A 25,202-nucleotide genomic window follows, 5' to 3' on the forward strand; every position below is an offset into this window, starting at 1 on the left:
TGAAAGCTATCTTTAGGATGTGGAAGAAGAACAATTTAAGGGTGGTGAACAAGTGGGTAGAATATGCAGAGGCAATGACTGATACAGAGTATATGTGGGCCAGGGAGCAGAGGCAGGGTTGGGCTGGTACAAGCCTTCCCTGGATAATGATGTTGAGGGCATAAGTAATGGTCAGTCTTAGTGATTTTCTCCTGCCTCTCTGACACTCTTGGTGTGAGCCTCGCTAGCACTTTAATTATGTTATGTTATGTTATGTTATGTTATGTTATGTTATGTTATGTTATGTTATGTTATGTTATGTTATGTTATGTTATGTTAGCCGGATTTGTAGAGCGCACAGATGCCCCAGCAAAGGAGGTCCTGGCGCTGACGGAACAGAAAACCGGGCAAAAGCAATAACAGGAGCCCAAAACACAACAACACTAGGGGTCTAAAGTAAAAAGGAAAGTTTTAACAGCCTTCCTGAATGACAAGAGTCCGTCAATCGCACGGATATGGACAGGAAGGGAGTTCCATAACTTGGCAGCAAGCACTCTAAAAGAGCGGCCGCCAATCCTAGACCTCTTGAAACGCGGTACTATAGCCAAGTGGAGACCAGAGGACCTTAGAGACCGTGATGGAACATATGAAGAGATGAGGTGCTTCAAAATCTGAGGGTAAGAGTGTTTATGGATTTTGAACGAAAGACAAAGAGACTTGAACTTAATTCTCTGAGCAACAGGGAGCCAGTGGAGCTTGTGGATAATTTTTGTGGCTGAGCAGAATCTAGGTAAGCCAACCAGAGCCCTGGCGGCAGCGTTCTGAACGCGTTGAAGTCTAGAGAGTTCAGCCTGATTAGCTCCCAATAGAAGAGAACTGGAGTAATCTAACTTCGACAGAATCATAGCTTGTACAATAAGCTGTCTAGTAGGCGCATCAAAGAATTTAAAAATGGATCTAAGCTTACGCAAGGTCCCAAAACACATGGCAGCAAGTTTAGAGTCGAACCAGACCCCTAGATTTTTAACCTCAGTAACAGAGATAGGAGTAGGACCGAGCTCAGATGGCCACCAATTGTTGCCCTATAGGTGACTCTGTTTCCCAACAATGAGCACCTCGGTTTTCTTGGCGTTCAATTGAAGGTAATTATCAGCCATCCAACGAGCCACAGAAATAATCCCCTCATGGAAATTAGCAGCCTCAATATTGGAAGCCCCACTTATTGCAACCACCAGCTGCGTGTCATCAGCGTAGGACACCATAGTCAGGTTCCCACGCTTGGCGACAGCAGCCAGCGGCTGCACATAGAGGTTGAACAAAGTGGAGCTAAGAGCCGATCCCTGCGGGAGTCCCTGGACAATCGCATAAGGTTTAGATTCAAAAGGTGGAGTGGCAACCTTGAAGGTACGACCAGATAGAAAAGATCGAAACCATTCAAGTGCCATATTGTCTACACCCGCCTCAACCAATTGCTGAAGTAAAATATTGTGGGAGACAGTGTCGGACGCGGCACTGAGATCAAGAAGAACCAGTGCCGCAGTGTAATCAGAATCAAGCAACATGCAAAGGTGTTCAGCCATAGAGAGAAGCGCAGTCTCGGTACTGTGACCGGGCCGAAACGCATTCTGCGATGGATCTAGAATATTGGCAGAATGGAGATGATTAGATAAGATGGTGTTAACATGGGCCTCGGTCAGTTTAGCTGCCCACGGGAGGAGGGAAATGGGACGGTAATTCTCCAATTTTAGTGGGTCCAGGGCAGGTTTTTTAAGATGGGAATCACCTGGGCCTGTTTCCAAGTGCCAGGGACGGAGCCTGAGGATAGGGACAAATTGATGAGCTCCCCTAAAGAAGGGAGGCAGATTCTCTAAATTGAGCAGGTCGTAGCGGATCCTTAGGAGAACCTGATTTAACTTTCGCTACAAGCTTGTTAAAATCCTCCATAGAAAGCTCTGGGAGGTGAGATAGAGATGAAGTAATTTTCAAAGCAGGTATCAGTTTCTGCGAAGACCCTGTGGAGCTGGGAAAGGCACGGTAGATACCCTCCACCTTACCAATAAAAAAAGCGGCCAAGTCCTCACAATGGGAGGAGGAGCAAATCTCAGCAGCTGATGCTCTGCTAGTAGTAAGATCCTTAAGCACCTTGAAAATGAGTTTGGTCGGGTTGGTACTGGTACTAAATTCACGAGAAAAGTAGGCGGCACGAGCCCTGCAGATCGCTCTATGATACTTCTTGATATCAGCAAGGTACTGAGTTTTTCTTTCAGGCTGATATGATTTACGCCAGGCTCTTTCGGCTTGTTTGCAAGATTTTTTTAGGAGCCGAAGCTAATCATCATACCAGGGGCTGGAATCGGTACGCCGCTGTTTACTCTCAGCTATGGGAATCAGCCTATCCAAGGCTTTAGTCAGCCAGTTGCAATAATAATAATAATAAAGATCTTTATTCGGCTTATTCACAATGGAAAAACCATAAAAGAGACAGATAATATCATACATTGCATTTTTGCTTATTAAAAAAGTACACGCATTTCATAACATTTCATACGAGAATAGCTGATACATTAAAAAAGAGTTAGTTAAAATATAGGAAACCGCTCAAGGTGATCTTAATGAGGACTTTTACAGGTTCTTTCTATGTTTCATAATGCATTTTAAAAAATTGCTAACAAAATAACAGACATTTTCAGTTTCCAACATTTGGAGTCTTAAGAGGGCGGGTCTGCATTGTCTCAACCCCCAGGACCTTAGTATTGGTAGTAGCCAAATCTTTCTGTGGGCTTGATGGAATTTACAGAGCATGATCACATGCAAGTTGGATTGTGTTGATAAACCATCACACGGGCAGGGCGGAAGAGTAGCATTCCAACAGTTTTTCAGTGGGAATGTGACCAGTCTAAAAAAAGTATTTAGCCTAAATCTTGTTATTAGCATTCTTTCGTAACTTGATATTTGTAGTGTCAGGTACAGATGAATGCCATAGGCTATTTGGATCATGTTAGCATGTGCAACTGCTGTTTTAGTTGAATTAGATGCAAGTCTTAAGGATTCCAAATGACTTAGTGCTGATTGTTTAAGATCTCTTTTAGAAATGTCTGTTATAGATTTTGGATCCAAGTAATAGTTCTCAAATCCTAGATCTTTAAAAAAATTCCTTACATAGAGGAGCCACTTTATTTTTGATGATTTGTCCAGGTTCATGGAATCAGCAACAATGGATTGAGTCAGTGCGTTTTTCTCGGATTTCCAGATACGGCGCCACAACATCACTGGTTCTATTTTGATTAGGTCCTCTATATAGGGTATACCTAATTCTAAATGCATTGCATATGTTGAGGTACCTTTAGGAGTAGCTAATAAGAATCTCAAAAAGACGTTTTCCGCCTTCTGAATAGAGCTAGTGTCAGTGTAACCCCAGACTCCCGCACCGTATAATGCGATAGCCTGGCATTTGGCATTGTAGATCTTTAATAGCTCCACTGGGGGCCTTTTTCCTAGTCTCTGAGAGAAGCTCGTTAGAGCGGCAATTGATCTCTTGAATAGGTTTGCCCTTGTGTTCACTGCTGGCTTCCAGGTTAGTTGATCATCTATCATAACACCCAGATATGGGTATTGAGGGGTGGCTTCAAGCTTTTGATAATCAAGGTGAATGGGTTTTATTCTTTTTTGCCCCCTACCTGCCGTCATTATGAACGTTTTCTTCACGTTCACCCTTAGATCAAGGTTGCCCATAAAGGTCGTATACCTGTTCAATGATTGCTGGAGCTCACGGGGAGTTCGTGCGAGGATGACGGCGTCGTCCGCGTAGAGCAGGCGGGGATCAGGCGTCGATTTATGCGCGGGAGGTCCTGAGCCCCCCTCAACATCTCCCCCTCCAGACCGTTAGTGTAGAGTGAGAAGAGGAAGGGGGCCAGGACACAACCCTGCCTGACTCCACGCCCTACTCCAAACGGAGACGTCAGCTCTCCGTTTAGGCCAAAACGCACTCTGGCCGTTGCCCCGGTGTAGAGCTCTCTCAGAAAGTCCAAAAGAGGGAGGTCTACTCCCAATTGGGCTAGGACTTTCCACAGCTTTGCGTGCGAAACGCAGTCAAAAGCTGCGGATAGGTCGACAAAGACCATATAGATTTTAGTTGGGATGGCCTGCGTATATTTGCCCATTATTAGGGTAAGATTGAGGACCTGCTCTAATGTACCAAAGCCCTCACGGAAACCAAATTGAATATCAGAGATAATGCCTCGGTCCTCACTCCACTGCTGGAGACGCTCTAGGATGACTCTCCCCACTACTTTCCCCAGCGAGTCCAGCAGTGAGATTGGCCGATAACATTTCACGTCTTGACGGTCCCCTTTTTTGAAGATGGGGACCATTATTGATTTAGTCCAAGAGCTTAGGATTCCCTCATTCGCAGCCGCTGTACAGACTCTCGTTAGAATGGGGGCCCAGAGATCTAGGTTGTTTTTAAAAAAGTCCACTGGGACCCCATCAGGGCCTGGAGCTTTACCTGATTTACTTTTCTGCAATGCCTCCAAGAGGTCTGGAATATCAAAAAGAAGCGGGATGGGGTACTGGGCTTTTAAGGGCAATGGGTCTGTGGGTGAAGTGTTATTAAAGATCTCCGAGAAATGTGTAACCCAGGTGTTCTCATCAATAGCGACTTCTATTTTAGGGATGCCAGTTTCTGAGAGATAAGGAGTTCTGACTGTGCGCCAAAAAAGCTCACTATTTTTTGAGACGGCACCCTTATGGAGGTCGTCCCAAAGTTTCTGCTTGAGTTGGGCAGTTCTCAATTTCCGTTCCCCTATGTATTGGCGCCTTAAAAGTTGAATTTGGGCTGCGTCTCGCGGTTTATTATGGAGGGCTAGTTTTAGTTTGGTTAGTGCAGCTGTGCAGTTATGATTGAACCATTTCTGTTTTGCAGTGTGATTTGGTTTAGGTTTTGAGGTAAGTAAGTCCTTTAGGAAAACCAGAATTTGTTTAAAGTTCGTTAGGACTTCCTTATGGCTTGATGAAAGGTCCAGACATTTTAAAATATTTGGATAAGCCAAAGTTATTAATTTTTTTGTGGTTTCGGTGGGATTAATTTTTGCCCATTTAATTGTAAATCCATTGTGTTTACCAACCTCTATTTTATTCTGTGCGAGGGTGGTCGCTATATCAGAATTGTGGGTGGTGGTTGCAGACATATAAAGGTTAATCGTTAAGGCTGAATGGTCACTGAGCGGATTATCAATGACCCCGAAATCTTTAGCTATGTTTGTCAGGCCAGGGGAAAGAAATATAAAATCAACTGTTGTTTGATGGCCTCTACCCACGTAGGTCGGGCTGAATATGTTAGGATCTGCGTCATGATGATTAACAATATGCAGATCCAGATCCGAAAGGACAGCATTTAGAATATTTCCCAATTTATTATGTTCAAAGTGCGCTAACGGGGCACCGATTTCATCCGCCATCCCACAACAAAGTGGGTTAGTCATTGAACAAGGATGGAGGTTGAAATCTCCTCCCCATATTATGTGGGTTGCCCCTTTGCCAGTTCTCCATTGGTAGAATTGTTTTAAGTTCTCATGCATATTTGTGAGGAGAGTTATAAAGTTTTCTTCCGATAGGTTATTGTATACATTGGTCAGAAAAATAGTTTCTTTGTTAGAAAAGGTTAATGAGAGAATTTGATGATTAGAATCCTGGGAAACTATGACCACTTTAGTGAGGGTTAGGGTGTTGGCTATATAAGTTACTAGCCCACCTTTGGGTCTTCCCATTAAACTACTTAGTGCTGGTACAAAATAGGTTTTATAACCTTGTAAGTGTAGTTCTTGTGTTAACCAGGTCTCTTGAAGACAGATTATTTGGTAGGGTTTTAGGAAGCTTTGCGCAGACCCGTCCTCGATTTTGGATCGGAGGCCTGCGATGTTCCAATAGAGTATGGAGATTGGCGAGGGCTCAACTTTTAGTTGTTCTGTTAAAGCTATGGCTTCAACATTCATGGGTCCAGAGGAGATATTCAAGGTCTGCGGGGAAAGGGATACGTGCAGGTCATTGGGTCGGCTTTCTGTTAGTGGTCAGTCGACCATTTCAAGGCCACTATACCTATTATACAACGGGATGCTATGCCAAGGATCCCACCGGGATTGGTCCCTGATTAACGGCCATTGTGAGTAGGGTCTTCTATCTTCCCATCGTCCCCCCTGGTGGCGTGGTCTCACAGTATGCCAGGAAAAATCTGGGTCATGTGCGCTGGGGGGGCCATGATATCTGGGGTTTGGTAAGTCCTCCTGTCTGGGAAATGGAACAGTCCAGGGAGGCTCTTGTTCCTGGATGAATCCATCCAGTTGCCTAAAGGGATAGAAAAAGGAAAGTGACTTGATCTTAATACCTCCATTTGAGGCAATGTCTTCCCAAGCGCAGACGTAGTCTGCTATGCGTGGGTCCTCAAAAGTAATCACTATACAGTCCCCGGGGATCGTCTTTCTAGTATTACCCACCCATGGGACTCTAGCAGCAGATCTGATCCTTCCACGCCAGGTAGATGGGATCGGTCGGTTGGTCTGGAGCCAATGCTGGGCCTTATTTTTTAGGGACCAGCCAGGTTCCGAGCTAAGGTCAGTTAGCTCAGGAACACCAGCCATGACCACCACATACGGTGAAGCCTCAGGAGGAAAATCTGCTGGGAGTCTAGGAGGGCCTAAATTCTTTGCAGTATTTCTCTTGGGCCTGTCCGAAGGGGTTTTTGAAGCTGGAACCTGAGGGACCGGTGGTTTAGTTGATGGTTTATTTGTATTTTTACCGGATTTATTGGTTACCTCGAGGTTTGGGGCGGGTGTAATTGCCGCACCTGGGGAGGTCAATGTGATGGTCTGTTTTGAGTGGTTAGGAAAACTCGGGGCAATAGTTTTTTCTGACGTTCTAGCTAAATTTGATGCATTGTTGGTAGTAGGGACCGTGGGCATTGTTATCTGAAGTGTCTTTTGTTGGAGATTAAGCGAGGGTGGATTTGCATTGGCAGTTTTAGTGATAACTGGCTGTTTAATGTTATTTCCTCCTGCTTTTTGTGGTCCTGACGGGTGGTTCAGCTGTTGATTTTTTATAAGTTTAGAGATTTGTAACTCTAGATGTGCTAATCGCTGTTCTAGGGGTTGTAGTGCTTGTTTGAATATAATGGCTATCTTAGTCAGTGTTAATTCAGGAACCTCCATATCACGCAAGCCCTCGTGGGTTTGTGTAGAAGTAGGAGGGTCCGGAATTCTCGGGAACGGTGTTTCCTTCTCTGATTGATGTACTGTCACTGGGACTTCTATTTGTTCTACCCTATCCTGTCGGTCTTGTGGGACGCTAGGTGGCTGCATCGGGTTATTTAGTATTTTGGGGTTGGGGGACACCCTTTTCTTACTTATAGCTCCCTCCCTCCTACCCCTTTCTATTCTTTTATCTATGGAGGAGATTTGTGGAGGGGTTTGCGGGGCTAGGTCCGGTGTTTTTTCTAAATCGAAACTAAACTGTGAGTCCGCAAGTTGGGACACTGATAAATCCACTATATTTGGTAAGCTGCGTCTCTCTCGGGTTGGAACTGCCTCAGCGTTTAAAGCTCCCGTAGCTGGGGATCTGGCATTCGCCAAGATCCCTAATGAGGATCTTTTGGCGAATGCCAGATCCAAGGAGACCCTTTCTTCCATCATTGAAATGGTTTGGTCTATGAACGTATTGGCCTTCGTGAGAAAGTCGTCCATAGGGCCAAGCAATTTGCCCACCGAGCTCGGGGCTTTTGTTTTGGTTTTGGATCCTCTAGTAAGAACCATTGTTGTTAAGCTGTGAATCAGACAATGATACTAGGGAAAGAATGGGGTGTATCCAGATGGAGGTGACAGAGTAGTGGCCCAGTCCAGTCTCTTACGTCCTCGAATCGCCGCGGGCTCCGTCCCGCGTTGGAGAATGTTTTGCTTAAATGGGCTGGTTAATGGGGCGTGGCCGCCGGGGGAAGAGGCGCCAGCTGCAAGGTGCGGTGGTTTCTGGGCCTCGCAGTCCCCCGGTAGGCTCTTCCAAGGGACAGCCTTTCAATACACTACAACCTGGGCGCAGTCGCGCTGAGAGCGAGTAATCTTACCGCCGAATGCGGTAGCGCTCCCACCAGCCGACTCTGCCTCAGGGAGTGCGCTGCAAGCCAAGATTCTGGAGCAAATCCTCTGGTGTATCAGATTCCGGGATAGTGAGCGGCACCCGCGCAGCGGGTGTCGCGAAAAGTTATAGCGTCAGGCCAATTAGATGGGCGTGGCCGCCGGGGGAAGAGGCGCCAGCTGCAAAGTGCGGTGGTTTCTGGGCCTCGCAGTCCCCCGGTAGGCTCTTCCAAGGGTCAGCCTTTCAATACACTACAACCTGGGAGCGGTCGCGCTGACAGCGAGTAATCTTACCGCCGAATGCGGTAGCGCTCCCACCAGCCGACTCTGCCTCAGGGAGTGCGCTGCAAGCCAAGATTCTGGAGCAAATCCTCTGCGGATGGTAAGTGGAATGCTGGTCCTCGCAGTCCCGGGCTCCCGCTCAAGATCCTCGTAGTCAGGAATATAGTCCACAGCCTCACAAACAATGTAGTTTAAAACTGGTTGGGATCAGTTAGGCAAGGGTTTGTGGGAGGCAGGGTGCACAGGGGCAGCCAGGCAAGCAAGGTCGGTAGGAGTGATGAGCCTTGCACCACTCTCTGATAACTCTCTGGTAACTGCCCCCCACTGTGCTACCCCTCGTGCTCCCAGAGCTTCCCTAAGGCTTGGCTTGGCGGGAGGCACACCAGAGGTCCGGTCAGGTCACAGGCACTGTGAGGAAAGGCAGGAAAGAGGCATGGAAGAGGCAGTGCGGGACCACGGCAGGACTATGAGCAGGCTCACCTCCCCCGCGCTGGTCACGCCGGGTGTCCGCCTCTCGTAACCCGCCTCGTCGTCTCGCCTCCTGTGTCCTGCTCCTTCCGCTCTCGCTGGCCGTTGGTAGTTGGGAGTCAAGACCGGGTCACTCGCGGTCATTTGCGGTCTCGGGTGCTCGTGGGCGATCGGCCGGCTGGCTGGCAAACCCGGTGCCTCCACCTGCTGCCCCCTACTCCGGCTCCGGCTCCGGCTCGACTTGGCTTCCCGCTGCAGCACCTGGCTCGCTGCTCGCCGCTTGGTGCACAGGTTCAGTCGAACAATGGCTCAATGGCGCCCTCTCGTGACCCTATCTGATCACCAGTGCACATCAACGTAAAACCAGCACCGCCTCTCCCCTACCTCCTCCACCGCCGAGGAACGTGCTGGAATGACGGCACAAACGAAACAAAAAAAACAACAAGCATTGGCCGCGCAGCAGTTGCAATAAAGATCATAGCCAGACTCCACATCAGTAAAAGGGCCCAAGGGGAGAGCGCCGAGGAGCTGATGGAAGTCGTTCAATTTCAATTTTTTCCAAGGGCGTCTGAGAATAGTAGGAGTAGAGGCTTTGAGGGATGGATCATTCAGCGTAAGATGTAATTCAATTAAATGGTGGTCAGTCCAGGCCATGGGCCTCGGAGGCATCACCTTAACCATTGTGAGGTTAGTGAAAAAGGGGTCCAAAATATGACCGCCAACATGTGTGTGGTGTTCAACTAATTGAAATAACTGGAGAGCCTCCAGATCGGCAAGAGTGCTGCTGGCCGCCGGAGGGCATGGAGAATCAAAGTGGAGATTTAGATCACTGACAATGCTAAAATTAGCAGCTTTTAGGGCCAGAGAACTAACTACGTCAGGAAGAGCAGCCCTAAAGGCAGCATCCGGACCCGGGGGCCGGTAAATGAGTAGGCCAGAAAAAGTAAAGTGGTGGCTAACAGAGACGGAAAAGGGGGCGTTTTCGCAGCCAGCCATATCTATGGCCTTCCAGATACACTGATAACAAGATTTACCAGCCGCCGCAATGCCACCACCTCTAGAGTTACGATTGAGGGTGTAAATTGTATACTCAGGAGGGAGTGCCAGATTAACCGCCGCCAAAGCATCGTCATGAAGCCATGTTTCTGACATGAAAAGAATGTCAGGAGTCTCCTCCATTAGTAGGTCATGGATATCCAAATGATGCTTAACTAAGGATCTAACATTGAGATGGCATACCTTAAAAACAGAGGAGTCTTGCACCTGAGAAGAGCTAATGGTGTTAGACACTCTTAAAGAGACTAAGCTATGTGCAGAAATCGGAACAGAGGATGTAAGAGAAAAAGCACACCCAGGGCAACGAAAAGGGCCGCACAGAGGATGTAAAGAAACATCAGAGCAGGGGGACAGAGTCGGACGTAGGCAGAGCAGCTCAGCTCTGGAGTACATACTTACAAGAGAAGAGGAAAGCGGTGCAGAATAAACAGAACTGTGGAGCCCTGCCCTAGCACTTCCTAAGCGCTGAGGGCTCAGACGGGCAGGACTCAGGCGCAGTGAAGGCGCGACCGCTGCGCGTCACCGCTGCGCGTCACCGCTGCGCGCTAGAGGGAAGGTTTAAGAAGGGCGGGCGGAGGAGAGCCGCACAACTAGAGTGCTCGGTCAGGCGCCTCTAGAACGGCGCGTCCACACCCAAGATGGTGTCCCAAAACAAGCAAACAGGCTAAGAGCCCACAGACCCGGACCCGCTAAGCAGCGGTGATTATAGCTATTTTGGTGCATGCTGCACTGGCTTCAAGCAATACTCCACCCTTCTGGTATTTGCAGCACTGTGATACCTCCACTTTACCTACCTCTGGATTCTCTGTCACCCCAATGAGGACTGTGGTAAGTGTGACAAGTTCTAGTGATGAAGCTACAGGGTATCAGGCCTGCAAATGGAGGCAGAGTTGTGGTTGTTAATCTGGTGGAAGTGAGGAACCTTTAGAGGATTACATATATAAACTGTGCTCTTTTGAGTGTAGCGCTCTCTAGTTTGTACCTTAACACTAGGGCCTCTTCTCTATTTCAATTCTGGGACACTAATGCCTTGTTGTTTTCATAGAATTGGGCTTAGTAGGGTTGCCATCTCTTTATGGCCATGTTATATAGCACAACGCAGGCCCCAGGAAGATTCTGAGCTTTCAGTGGGCTAACCAAGGACATAGTCTTGAACGTGGATACATGAATCTCCTAATGAGCACCTTGTTGGTTCACTCAATGGATCATAATGAGCAGTGGTTGGCTTGTGATACGGTTTCATGAATCCCTTCTTCAAGAGGTAGACTCTGCCACGTGGGCGAAATAGGGAGATATATGTGTTGCAGTTGTGACTAAGATAAGAAAATCGAGTGTGTGTGCCCATAATTTCAGGAACTAGGGAACGCTCAGCAGAATGTGGCAAAGCATACGTTCTAATCATATAGCAACTGTATGTCAAGGCTACTCTGATCTTCTTTGTTATAGAAGACCAAGTGGCATTTGCTGGATTTTGACCATATGACAAAGGCAAGTTGGATATGGAAGACAAATCCTTCAGTGTTCTCTGTGGGAGAGTGATACTCTATCATGCATGGGAACAGAGTGCATATGTGATCTTCAGTAGTGTCTTGTAGATGTGATATGCCAATAGAGTGATTAGAAAGTCTTAAAGTGAACATAATGACATTGTAATTTAGTGTGCACATATGCCTATGAATTCAAAGGAAGGCTGTTTCAATCACAGTAAGGTATATCCCATAATAAATAGGGACTTTTTTCTCAAGTTGTAATCTTTGTTGATGATGCAGTCTTATCAACAGGAATATATAGAATTTGTTATGAAACACTAAATAGCTTACTGCAGTGTTATAGCACTTATCAGATATTAATGTAAATCGCTAAAAGTAACTTAGAAAAATATACTTTCCATGTGGTACTCGAAATGAGGCAACTGCTATACCCAGGGAATATGCATAGATTGGATTTCGTAAAAATAAATAGCTGTTACAATTAAAAAGAACATACCCCATTTAATCAAGTGCTTTCAAAGTGCTTTCCATTCCAAATGTACTTATGAGAGTTTGTCAAACCACAAAATTAAATTCTGCGGTCTCTTTAGCCGTACTGTGTTGAAATGGCAGGTCAATTGAGTGAGTGAGCAAGATACCTTTTTATTTGCAGCCTTCTGTAATTCTAGCAGAAGCAGAATGGAAACATCAGGCATGTCAGCAATTCATAGACATACCTAGTGCTTAATATGTGTTTGTTTCTAACAGACAGTAGGCACTGAACTCATTTTTGGGGGCCATGGCTCATTTTCCATTATCAAACTTCGACCAAGACCATGAGAGAGAAAGGTAGAATGAGATAAATAGATGAACAGAATAGAAAACATTGACAAGAGGGAGAAAGCAGTGGTGAATAAGAGACTGCACTGAGCATTTAAATGTAAATGTAAATGTATTGCGATTTATATAGCGCATGTATCACCCAAAGGCATCAAGGCGCTTGCTTAGGGAACCCGTCCTGGTATTCCCCTGTGAGATACCCCAGCAGAGTATCCGCAAGGTGAAAGCCAGGCATCCCGCCGCGAGGGGCCGTTGTGGAGATTAAGCAAGCTATTGCCCAGAGTCGCAGAGTGTGAACCCGTGAATCGAGTAGGCACCGGAGCGAGAATTGTCGAGTCCATGGACATTTTAGGACTCAAGACCCCGCCGAGCTGGGAATTGAACCCTGGTCCCGGGCTGACCTCTACTTCCAGGTCTGCCTCCTCTAACCAGTGAGCCACACTTCTCCACTATATTTAAAAAAAATTAAAAATAAGATGTAAGTAGCAATAAACACATTTTCTACTGGGAACCACTGAAGATTTCATGATTTGAAGTGACTATGTTTTGTCTATCTGAGAAGGTAGTTCAGTTGATGGAGGTAATACTTCTTATGATTACTATGGAAACAAAGCTAAATTACTTGTTTTCAAATCTCTGTTGCATAAATATTTTATTTATTTATGCATGGAGGAGTGTCGTGTAGTATTATTTCACACCAGCGGAAAGCCTGAGATCCTTAGCAAAGGACAGGTTATTGACAGGTGGATTTAAGAAAAAGCCTACTCAGCAAATTTAGTAAGAGGGTTACTTAAGCTTGATAGTAGGATGCAAACGTTTACTGGTGTTTGGAAAATGTTCCTGATGCACATGGACCTCAGTGGATTATATTGCCATTAAAAACTAAAAATGGGACGGGGATTACACAACCCATTCTCTTTGTCTTTCTGCTTTTTCACCCATCTCTTTAAATCTATCATAAGAGACAATAGCAATAATTAGGCGAGTATTTAAATATGTTAATGTTCCAATACTAACATGAGTATTTACTGTAAATCAGGTGCAATATGCTGTTGTTCAGGGATTACTGTCTCTCGATTTATGACCCTCGCACATAAAAAAGAGCTTTTTGTAATTCAAGTGGACACCGACCTGTTACAAAAGGGGGAAATGTATGTGGATGAAGGCCTAAACAGATTTCTTGTTTCTATTTGACAAAATATGTTTGAAATAAACTATGGTTCCCCAAAAAGAGATTTGATTTCAAAAGCTCAAACAGAGATAACAACAAATGTTTACAGTCCTCAAAACATTAGATTATTTAAGATAAAAGCACCATAACCTACAACCCTAATTTTGAGTGTGGGGAAAATTTCCCAACTCTGAGCAAACAGAAGCTTGTACAGGTTTAAAATGTATTTAGATGTATTCAAAATGGTCCAGTCTATGGAAACATATCCAATACACTGTTTCTTAGTTGCCATTAGTTTGCTTTGTATTTTCTAAGGAATACATTGGCCTACATGATTTAATTGCTGTGTTCACCAAGTCATTTGTTCTAGGCCTGACTAGAGACAACTTTAGTTGTCTAGCCACTACACAACTCTCCACACAAAACACGGCAAACACATACACATGCAGAAAGGAACTTTAGGTAAGCCCTCTTTGGTCATTGGTTTGATTTGGAGAGGGCCTTTCAGCATTAGCCTGCTGGCAGTAAATCACATTTTGGAGCCAGCCAAAGGCCATGAAAATGTAAATATTTAAAAGTAGTATCTGACTTTAGTCATAGTGATGTTTGGGTGCACCCCACTAAGTCACTGTTAGGGTCATCAGCATAGATAATTTCCTGGAAGGCACTTCCTCAAGCCTGCAGGGCAACCTTTCTCCTCTTTCTCCAAGACATTCTCTTTATCCTCCTCCTTTTGATATTTTATACATTTTTCACGTAACGTGACAAATAAATGTGTCAAATTTGTAAATGTAAATGGCAGAAGAATTGCAATCGAAATTTAAGTTGATTGCATCAAAAAAAAGATATATATATATATATTTGAAAACTTTGCAGCTGATGACTAAGTGGTGGAGAATAATGTATTCTAACAAAACCAGAAAATGTAAGACACAAAGGGCCCAATATATAATATATAAAGCCATTTTAGAATAAAAACAACTCTGTGATTTGCAAAATTGCAGCCTTTGTGACTGAAAATGGCCTTTTGCTATGTACTACATCAATTCTTAATTGCCCATTAGGAAGACGAGTGAAATTGGTGTCCCCTCAATACTGAAAATTAACATGGTTTATATCAATGGGGAGCAACTGCGAGACCAGACGCAAACCATTGAGAATTCACAGTATAGTCACAGCAGGTGAAACTCATTTATTCATTCATTCATTCGTTTATCCATTCATTCAGAGCCAGCAATTCACAATCATAAAGGTGTTGAGTTTAATTAAATTATTTGGCGCACTGAAAAGAATTGTCTCTCAAATAAATATTAGCTAGGGCAATCCTGATCCTTCAATTTAGGAGATTCAGGCATTTCAGGAGGTGTTTGTTTAACCAGACACTATTTACACCATGGTTAATGCCAAAGATCAGGCGAAGCACTAGGTCACAAAATATTTCCTAAAGTACACCTAAAAAGCTTACAAGTGGCACACCCTTCCTAACATTACCTTTAAGAGGTTTGCAAGCTGCAAAAATGTATTTTCCACATTTGTTAACAGTTTAGTGAATTGGGCACTACGGGTGAAATATATGTATAAATATATACATCTATATATTTATGTATCATAACTAAATTGCACATAAAGTATCCTACCTCTTTACTTTCTTTACTTTCTTCCAGTTCAGACTCACTACTCAAATCTTCTGTATTGATATGTTCAAAATCTGACTCTCCAACCGCAATTGGCACTACTCCATGACGGATGTGCTTTGGGAGAAATGTCTCATAGTCTTTCTCATCATGTATGTATTTCTCGACACAGCTTCCAAAATCACTGCCAGTTCCATCTTTCAGATAGTCGCATTCTCTGATCATTTCGACTGCATTGTGGTTGAAATTGAAGGCGTCTTGCTTATGGGCTTCATCCAGTTGCTTAACATCATCTAATGCATTTTGGGTTTCGAAAAAGCACTTTTGGACAAAGTCATGTAAGGCTGTTTTGACATAATCTATTCCCTTTTGTATCCTGCCAACAGCGATCTGAAGATTGTTCATTTCAACATCATCATCTGTCGGTGAAAGATTGTCTGAGCTAAACGAGCTGAGCAGCAATGCCAGGAACAGATTCAATACCTAGGAAGTTAATAGAAGAGAATATATTACAGACATTCGTAAGGAAAAGCAATATTAGATTGTGTTTATCTAGATGTAATTTTAAACAAAGTTGAGAAAGGAGATCCAATAAATTAGGAGTTGCAATATCTTCCATCTGTAAAAAATCCTTCCCCTATACCACCAGGAAAGTCAGGAGTTCCATTTCCATTCCCACTCTGGAAATGGATGTATTTTAGCCCATACCTGGAGTAAATCTTGGAGCACTTTCAGGGTGGGAAACGTTTTTGAATGCAACAAACTGATACATTTGTGTGTCTTCACAAACCTTCAAGCTTAAACATGGCTTCAACAGTCCATTCTTCACCACTAGTGTGGGATTCATTCTTGCATGAAAACATTATGATCTTGTGGGGAAATATCACATGGGAGTAAATAGATTTACAACTGCTAAATCACCTATTGTGCCTTGTAAATCCTACCATTTGCACTAGAAAAACTATGATATTAGTTCAAGTAGCTTTGTGAATTGGACCGAGGGTCTTCAGCTCTGTCAGTTCCATTTATTAGGTGTGCCTTTCTTTTGTAATATCTTTAGAAACATAATCCACAGAAGCCCTAGCCCCAAAGTGGAATGACAAGAAGACCACTAGTGGAACAAAATGAAGGCCACTTCGTACTTTGATTACATGGGCGAGTCCATCAACAAGGTTTATAATGAACCAGAGACAACAGTAGGAACTTCCTTATATCTTAATAAGCTTTTCATTTGTCATAACTGTCTTCTGTCACCCCAGGGCTGAGGTTTGTTGTGAGCGGCTTCCTAGACATGACTTGAAACTTGGTTCGTTCGTTACATAGTTGTTGTTGTATAAACTTTATTTTGACAGCTTGCATCATAAAAGCTATAAAACATAAGTTTAAATAAGTAAAAAAGGATATAAGAAGGTTTGTTTAATGCAAAAACATATTGCAGGCAAATATATACAACCAATCCATCTTAATAGCATGCTGTGGGTGATGTGCAATAAGCTGTTCAATAAAATAGAGCTATCAGTATCCCAAGTATACAACACGAAAAGGTAAAAACAAACATATAAAATACATTTTAAAATGAGGCGGCGTAAGCGTTAAAAGTGCTACTATTACAGTACATCCACAAGTGGACCCAATTTACAGTCACCCCACACGCAAACATGAGGGGGAAAGTAGCAGCAGTAAAGTTCACGTGCGAAACTGTATTAAAGAAATTGCTTCCTAAGAGCCCTCCAGCAACTATGTACAACTCACGTGCAACTAGGGACTACCGTGTTTCTGTCTGGATCTTTCATCTTATAGACCAAGCATGACTTAAGAACTTAGCCACATTACAAGCATAGAACAGTCTATGATCCGATCTAAGGATACGTAGGGCAACACGATGATCCTGCATGCCCAATTGTCGGTAGACTGGTTTTAACCACTTCGCCCTTGGTGTGGAATATGCCTGGCAAGCAAACATAACATGGGCAACGCTTTCTACCGCACCCTGCAACATGGGCAGTTCTTTGGTGTTGGAGTACATGTGTGCCAGTTAGCTGTGATGTTACAAACGGGAAGTGTCCCAAGCCAGAAGTCGATATACAGGGGACCTGGATTATATCTAAAAAGGGCTCTAGGTATCTATCCTGTTTGTGAAAGTGGAATTCTGCGGTTAGCCTTCCCAAGTTCGGATTGCTGAATTCTTGATGGTCCACCCATTCCCAATAAAGGCGCTTAAGCTCATCTTTCCTCTGCTCGTTCATGTGCTTGGAGCCCTAAAGCTGACAAAATGTTCCTGATGTTAGAAATCCAGCCCACTTTTCTGCTTGTATCAAGTCTGATGACTTCAGACAGGGCTTCTGCATAAGGTGAAAGCTCTGGGGTTCGCCTAATGCGATCCCAGAAGAGCAGGAGGCAAAGCCTTGCTACATTACCAGAAGACCGTCTGCCCACGTCGAGCATAGTGGTATTTATGATGTTGATTGGTTAGCAGGACTACTGTGACTAAGTGTGAATTTAGCATGACAAATCACAGATTTTGTTTTAATTTATGTCCATTAAAATAACAAAAGACAAACTAGATGTATGTAATGTTCTGATATTGTTGTACCTCGAACACTAAGCTGAGCCAATGGGAAGTTAGCGAGACCAAACAGCACAATATATAAAATGACAACAATGACAGAATCAAAAATAGAAATGACTGGGGGTGTGGCGTGATCCGCCCGCAAGATGGCCACGACTCAGTGAAGCTCCGTGCCTCAACCGGTACCATTGCTTACTTGGGTGGCAGCACACGTCTCTCTGTACCGTAGAGTGGATGCTCTGAACACTCGGATGCGGGGGCGGACAGGTAGCTTTCTATTTTGGCTTCAACTAAGCCATTTTTCAACCATGTTTCCCCCGCACCGCATTCTCCTCAGATTTGCCGGTTGCCGCCATTTTCTATACATTGGAAAGCGGCAGTAAACAGCTCCTGCACGTGCTGATGCGCTATCCTGGTTAAGCTTATGGCAGGCCTTAAACATATTTAGAGTAGGTCTTACCTACCTTTTGGAAGCGCACTGGTCAAATTAACCCTCTTTGCTGGCTTAAAAGCCTTTCAGATGTATTGGTTTACCAGTGGTGTTATGGGTCTCTTTTGCTTTTTTCTGCCTCTCATTTGTTTTTAATTTCACAGTATTTTCACAAGAGTTGCTAAACTGGTTCCCAGCTATATTCACATTGGATTTTGGATTTCCTCTGGTGCTTTTTGAAATAAGGTGCGCTCCTGATATCTTGGTGATATTTGTGGCGGTGTTGCATTAAGTGGTATATCTTGTCTTTTCTTCACATGAAGCCTCCCTCCACCTCCAGTAAAAAGAGTGCTTCTACGAACATGTCCTCCCTCCGCAAAGACTCCACTGTTGCTGCCTCAAAATGCCAAAAGAAGGAGCCTTGTTCTCCCACAAAATCTCCATTACCCATAACGCTGGATGACCTCATGGAGGAAATAAAACTTTTGAAACATTTTATTATCGACACCAATGCTACTCTTCAGAGACTAGAGGAGAAAAGGTCTAGTTTGGAGTCTAGAATGTCGGTGGTGGAGCAAAAGACCAGTGATGTTCAGGATGTGATCCCTAAAGTTGATGCTCTAACCAAAGAAATAGTTCTTCTTAAACAACAAACGGAAGACTTGGAGAATCACAAAAGACGCAATAACCTTAGAATTTATGGTATTCCTGAAGGGGCGGTGGGATCTGACATGCTTGCCTTTCTTAGAATTTAAATTCCTAAAATAGTTGGCCTAAAGGAAGGTACTAATCTTAACCTGCAACGTGTGCACCGCATTGGTCCCAAACTTGGAGGGTCATCCTCTGCATTGTCAGCCAGTCACTCCAGAGGGTAATTGTCCTTTTTTTGGAATATACTGAATTGTTAATGGTTCTGTCCGCAGCTAAGCAAATGTTATGGTCTGGCCAGAGAGTTTTCTTTTCTCAAGATGTGGCTTGTGCTACTGCCGCCCGTCGTAAGGAGTTTGTAGTAACTCGACAGAGACAAAGTTATGAAATAATATGTCTTTAATACGAACTCCCACGGCACGTCCTACGTTGCCTGTGGCTAGAAGTCTACAACTGTAATCCGCCAACTGTCATTACCGTCCGCGTCATAGCGGACGGCACGAGACTCTGAATGCACGCCTCGCGCTCAACCAGCGCGAGACAGGCCAGGCCACTACATATCTCCTTTCCTTAGAGCATGGAGAAGCAGAGCGAACAGAGGAGAGGAGAGAGAGAGAGAGAGAGAGAGAGAGTGAGAGAGAGAGAGAGAGAGAGAGAGAAAGAGAGAGAGAAAGATGAACATGTGCAGGAAAACACAAGTGGCACAGAGAACATCAGAAGATCATTGACGGTACCTAACAGGAACACTAACAGTTCTGGAACTCCTCCTGACCGTGGCGTGGCAGGGAGGAGGACTCTGGACATCCAGTTTACCTTGAGAGACGTTATGAGAGACCTCTCTTTTCAACATGGAACATTTAACGTCATCAGGTACATTTTTGACTTTCGCCACCTTGTTACCATTCCACCAGTCCTTTCCATTGACTCGAACAGCATTGCCACACACTTTATCCACCACCACAATTTCCCCATACTTAGCTTCCCCTTTCTTTACAAAACCAGGTTTCTTGATTCTGATCCTGTCCCCCACAGCAAACTCTCTGATCTTAACACGCTTCCTTTCGTCAAAATACTCTTTTTGTTTGGACTGGACCTCAGCAGATTTGGACCTCACTTTCTCATCCATTTCTTGGGGAGTGGAATTGGATTTATTCCATTTGGACATCCAAGCAGGTCTAAATTCAGTGCATGGTTTTCTACCTCTTAGTAATTCAAAAGGGGACACTCCGGTAGAAGAATGGGGGGTGGTTCTATAAAACCACAACATTGTCCTGACACTTAGGGGAACAGCTTTGTGATGGGCTAGGGCCCATTTGACACAATCACCTATGACTCTATTGAGTCTCTCTACCAAGCCATTAGTTTGAGGGTGATAGAGAGAACTACGGTGATGGGTTATGGCAGTTTCTCTAAGAAACTCTTCCACTTCAGATGATACAAATTGTACTCCGTTGTCGGATATGATGGATTGGGGGAACCCTTCTCTCATGAATGTTTCCCTTAAGAAGTCAATAATTTCTGCGGAGTCAACCTTGGGGACAAACTTGGCCTCGGGCCATTTAGTGTAATAGTCCACCATGACAATAGCGAATTTGCATTGTTGAGGTAGACTATGAAAAGGTCCTAGAACATCGATCCCAAGTTTTTCCCACGGTCCACCCGGGAGGGGAATCGGTGTAAGAGGGGAACTACTAGTGTGAAGACTTTTGTCACTAGACGAACAAATAGTGCACTCTTGCACCATTTCCTCAATATCTTTATCCATTTTGGGCCACCAAAAGTACTCTCTTACTCTACGCTTGGTTAACGTGGCTCCTAGATGCCCTTCATGTGCTTTAGATAGGAGAGTGGATCTGATGTCCACCGGTGGAACAAGTTTCTCTAGCCTGAATACTAAACCATCCTCAATTGAAAGTTCATCACACACCTTGACATAGGGTTGTAAAGCAACATCCACATTCCTTTCCCTGGGCCACCCTTGGGAAATATATGTCATCACTTTTTTTGAAACTTCATCTCCAGCCAACGCCTCCCTCCAATTTTGCTGATCTATAGTACATACACTATTCAGTTCAACACTTGCTATGATATAGTCCTCCTTATCATCAAAACAACATTCATCTACACCTTGCATATCCTGACAGGTATTAGCAGGTAAACGTGACAGAGCATCCGCTCTTACATTTTTCCCCCCAGCAATATGTACAATGTCAAAATTGAATTGTAAAAGTTTGGACGCTAGGCGTGCGATGCGGGGAGTGGCCCCGTGGCTGTTGGTACTTCCTAAAATCGCAACCAACGGTTTGTGGTCCGTTTGAAGAATAAACTTTTGTCCCCACAAATAGTTTTTAAACTTTTCAATGCCCCACCAACATGCTAGAAGCTCCTTCTCAATGACTGAGTAGTAGGTCTCAGCTTCTCTTAGAACTCTGGATGCAAATCCTACCGTGTGTTCATTTTGGTCAACCACCTGTGTCAAGACAGCGCCCAGTCCGTAGCTGCTGGCATCTACAGTCAAAGTACACTGGACTCCTGGTACAAATGGCTTCAATGCCTTGACAGTGCTAAGTTGCTCCTTGATCCATTCGAAGGCGGTTTTGCATTCATCATCCCACACAAATTCACTTCTGTCTTGGAGCAATTTGGAAATGGGACGTATCTTCGTGGCATAGTCTTGAATAAAGCGGGCATAAAATTCTGTGAGACCTAAAAGTGATTTGACTCCTGCTTTGTCTTTGGGGGCCGTGGCATCAACAATGGCTTGTACCAAACTCGGTTTGGGTGTGACTCCTTCACTAGAGATTGTGTGCCCCAGATATTCCATCTTGTCTTTTGAGAATTCGCACTTGTCCCTTTTGAGGACCACACCATGCTCTTGGAATATAGACAGGATCTTGTTCAATACCATATCGTGTTCTTGTTGGTCTTTAGCAAACAGCAGAATGTCATCTTGGAATATGGCCACGTTTTTTATACCCTTCAGTAGATTGACCATAACCCTCTGAAAGACAGAGGCTGCTGAAGCCAGCCCGAAAGGCATGCGACAAAATTGGAATAAGCCTGCTGGAGAGTTGAACGCAGTGAAATGGCGTGAGTCCTTATCTAGTTCAATTTGATGATATGCTGAGGCCAAATCTAACTTGGTGAAGACCTTGGCGCCATCAACTACACCCAGCATTTCTGATATATTCGGTAGAGGATGCGAATCTACCCAAATGACTTTGTTTAAATTGCGCAAATCAATGCAGATTCTGAGATCGTTATTTTTCTTCCTTGCGACGACCAAAGCTGAAGACCAATCAGACGATTCAATGGGTTCGATAACCCCTCTTTTTTGCATGGACAAAAGTTCTTTTTCCAAATCTTCTCTAATGCTGAAGGGAATACTCCTTATTTTGTGTTTTACAGGTTCAGCATCGCTCCTTATCTTGATTCTGTGTTTGAATCCTTTAATTTTTCCCAATTCACCAGAAAACACTCTTGGGTATTTATTGAGTAATTCCTCAACATGTGATTGGTCCCGCACAACCAAAATCTGTTCTTTTGCTCCAGGACACAGCATCATGCTGAACAAACCTTGGTGGAACCATCCCAGTATGTCTAATCCATTGACGGCGACATATATTTTGCCATATATGTGTCTGTTCTTGAAAATTAGGATGTCTTCGAAGTACCCCATCAGTTCTATGCTTCTCCCTTCATAGGATACCGGCTCTCTGTCAGGTGGTAGCAAGGGTCTGTTACCCCATTTCTTCCTGAACAATGATTCACTTATCATTGTGATTCTCGCGCCAGAGTCTACTAGCAGCCTTAGACTTTCTTCGCCTACACCAATGATGGCATAGGGATCAATGCAGTCATCAGGATTACCACTTCTTATGTTCCCTTCACTGACCACAACAACCATGTCTTTGAGTTCGCAAAGAGTGTCATCGATGTCACTGCCACTTGTATCCACAGCACATGCCACCAGTTCTTTTTTGCCTTTTTGACTTTGGCATACTTTGTCGAAATGCCCTAATTTTCCACATTTGCGGCAGGATGCATTTCTTGCAGGACACGGTCTTCCACTTTTCACATGGGAGGGATATCCACATCGGTAACAGATATCTGTTCTTTTGAAGAAATTACTTGGCTGATATTCTTTTTTCCTTTCGTATTTTTTAAAACGGACAGGAGTAACCACTTCAATACTTTTACTTTCTAGTTCCTTGATAGAGGACTGTGAAGTTTCAATGCTTTTCGCTATGCGAATAGATTCATCAAGGGAGGGATTTTCCAAAGACAAGAGCTTTTGTCGTATGGTTTTGTCCAGACATTTTCCTATGAACTGGTCGCGAATCAATTGTTCACTGAAGTTTTCGAATTCACATTCAGCCACCAACTTCCTCAAGGCGGTAATATATGTGTCTACGTCTTCTTCGGCTCTCTGCACTCTTTTAAAGAACTTGTGTCTAGACACCACCACACTGGGTTGCTTATCAAATCTGACTTTCAATTTCTTCACAGTGTTTTTGTATTCATCCGCATCTTCTTCTTCCCCACCCACTACGTCAGGTAAATGTTTTAGGGTTTCTCTGCCTTCAAACCCCAGAGAGTGAAGTAGTAGAAACTTCTTTCTTTCTGCTCTAAACCTATGTGCTCCTATTGCTCCCAGGTAATTTTCGAAAGCATCGAACCACTTTCTCCAAGGCACTGGAGGTTCACCAGGTGTGTCCAGGAAAGGAGGTGGAGGAAGAATAGATTGCATCATTTAATATTTTCCTATGAACTGAGGGTGGTGGGAAGCGTTTATAGAGTCAACTTGTTTGTGGCTGAGAGTGGCAACCCAATGAGTCAGTACAGAATTATACTCCAATCACTGTATTCTTCATGAGCCAAAGACGTTTGACAAAGCCTCCTTAACACCAACCATAGAAGCTGGGGAATTATGTGTGTTTCCTTTCACGAAGAACGTGCCCAAAACATGACCTTATTTGCCAAATACAAGGAAAGAACCCAAGGGTGACTTAAAGGGTTAATCCTTACAGTCATCGGCACTTCCGAAAGCACAGTCATTCATTTTTTTTTTCAGGCAAGCACCGGAAATGTTTCAATTCGATGCAAAGCGCAGCCCACAATTTGCACTGTTCGTTTGTTAGGAAAACGAAGCTGCCCCTTTAAGAACAGAGCAGGAGAAGACTGCCAGATCAAGTGTCGATGGGCGGAAAGGGAGGAACCAGCAGTGAAGTCAGCGCGCCTGCCTCAGAGCGTACTCCGAATTTTTTTTATCAGAAACGCTAGCGCTGACAATCATGAAGCAAGCTCCAACACCGGAAAGCAGACGCTCGTCTCACCGTTTAGTGCTGTTGCAGTGGATCGACGCCGATCATTGCGTGAGGAAAACGCTTAAGGTCTGAGCGTTACGTTAATGTCTTCTGTGGGTTCTCTGTGGGAGTCGTCCTCGTCGCCACTTTCGAGTGTAGTAACTCGACAGAGACAAAGTTATGAAATAATATGTCTTTAATACGAACTCCCACGGCACGTCCTACGTTGCCTGTGGCTAGAAGTCTACAACTGTAATCCGCCAACTGTCATTACCGTCCGCGTCATAGCGGACGGCACGAGACTCTGAATGCACGCCTCGCGCTCAACCAGTGCGAGACAGGCCAGGCCACTACAGAGTTCTTTTTCTTTTGTACTGCTCTTCGTTCCATGAATGCCAGATATGGTCTAGTGCATCCTTGTTGATTATTATTTATTGTTATTAGTTAATAAAACCCAACACAATACAAATTAGATACATGTTAAAAAACATTATAATCCCTTTTCATGAAAACATTGATAAATATTGGTGCAACACAAAATAATAGCATGAATTTCTTAAAATAGAATGTTACAAAAATACATTCAATTCATAATTGCTGGGACATTTCACCAGATTATTCATGTGGGGTATGCATCTGTAGGAAGAGACAGAAATTCGACAGTTCTAGATATCGTCATCCTGATATTATTTTATCCTCATTTCAATGACATATATTCTTGCGACTGAACAGGGACCTTATGACGTTGTATACTACTTACAAACCTCTTTTACTGCTCTATCATGAGATTGTAAAAACTTCATAAGTTTACAATTTAGCTGAGGGTCTGTAGAATACAAGCTTCTCATGATGGCTGTTCTACACGTACGAATCCCTCGCTCGTTAAATAAGTGCTTTAAAAGTACTCGACGAGCATTGTTAGTTCAGGACATATACAGTCCTCGTCTGGGGCATCACATAGTCTGCACGTTTTTGATCCTTTATATCGCTAAAGTGGTTTATCTGACAGAGACGGTAGATCACCTAGGCGCATGGCCAATAATTTTTTCTTAAGATGCACTTGGTAAGTTAGCTGAAGGTAAATTTCTGGTTGCAATGTGTCATATGTTTTAATTGTCATCCATGCATGGGCTCGTCACGAAAATATGCTTTTATCATCAACTAACAAATGAATTTTTGCCCCTTTATTCATTACCTGACAAAACGTAGAATGCGACAAGTTCAAGTCCCTCAGAT

The 25,202-nt window shown here is 44.0% G+C and overlaps 1 protein-coding gene across 1 annotated transcript in view; it reads right to left on the reverse strand.

Moving 5' to 3' along the window:
* Positions 1–25,202, reverse strand: part of LOC147731528 (sodium channel protein type 2 subunit alpha-like) — a 951,803-nt gene that overhangs the window by 282,196 nt on the left and 644,405 nt on the right. The window contains exon 17 of the mRNA XM_086956592.1: positions 15,017–15,496. Within this exon, the coding sequence (XP_086812718.1) occupies positions 15,017–15,496 (480 nt within the window). The remainder of the gene's footprint in view (positions 1–15,016; positions 15,497–25,202) is intronic.

This window comes from Lissotriton vulgaris, chromosome 2_1 (assembly GCF_964263255.1).
Source record: "Lissotriton vulgaris chromosome 2_1, aLisVul1.2, whole genome shotgun sequence".
Taxonomy (NCBI): Eukaryota; Metazoa; Chordata; class Amphibia; order Caudata; family Salamandridae; genus Lissotriton; species Lissotriton vulgaris.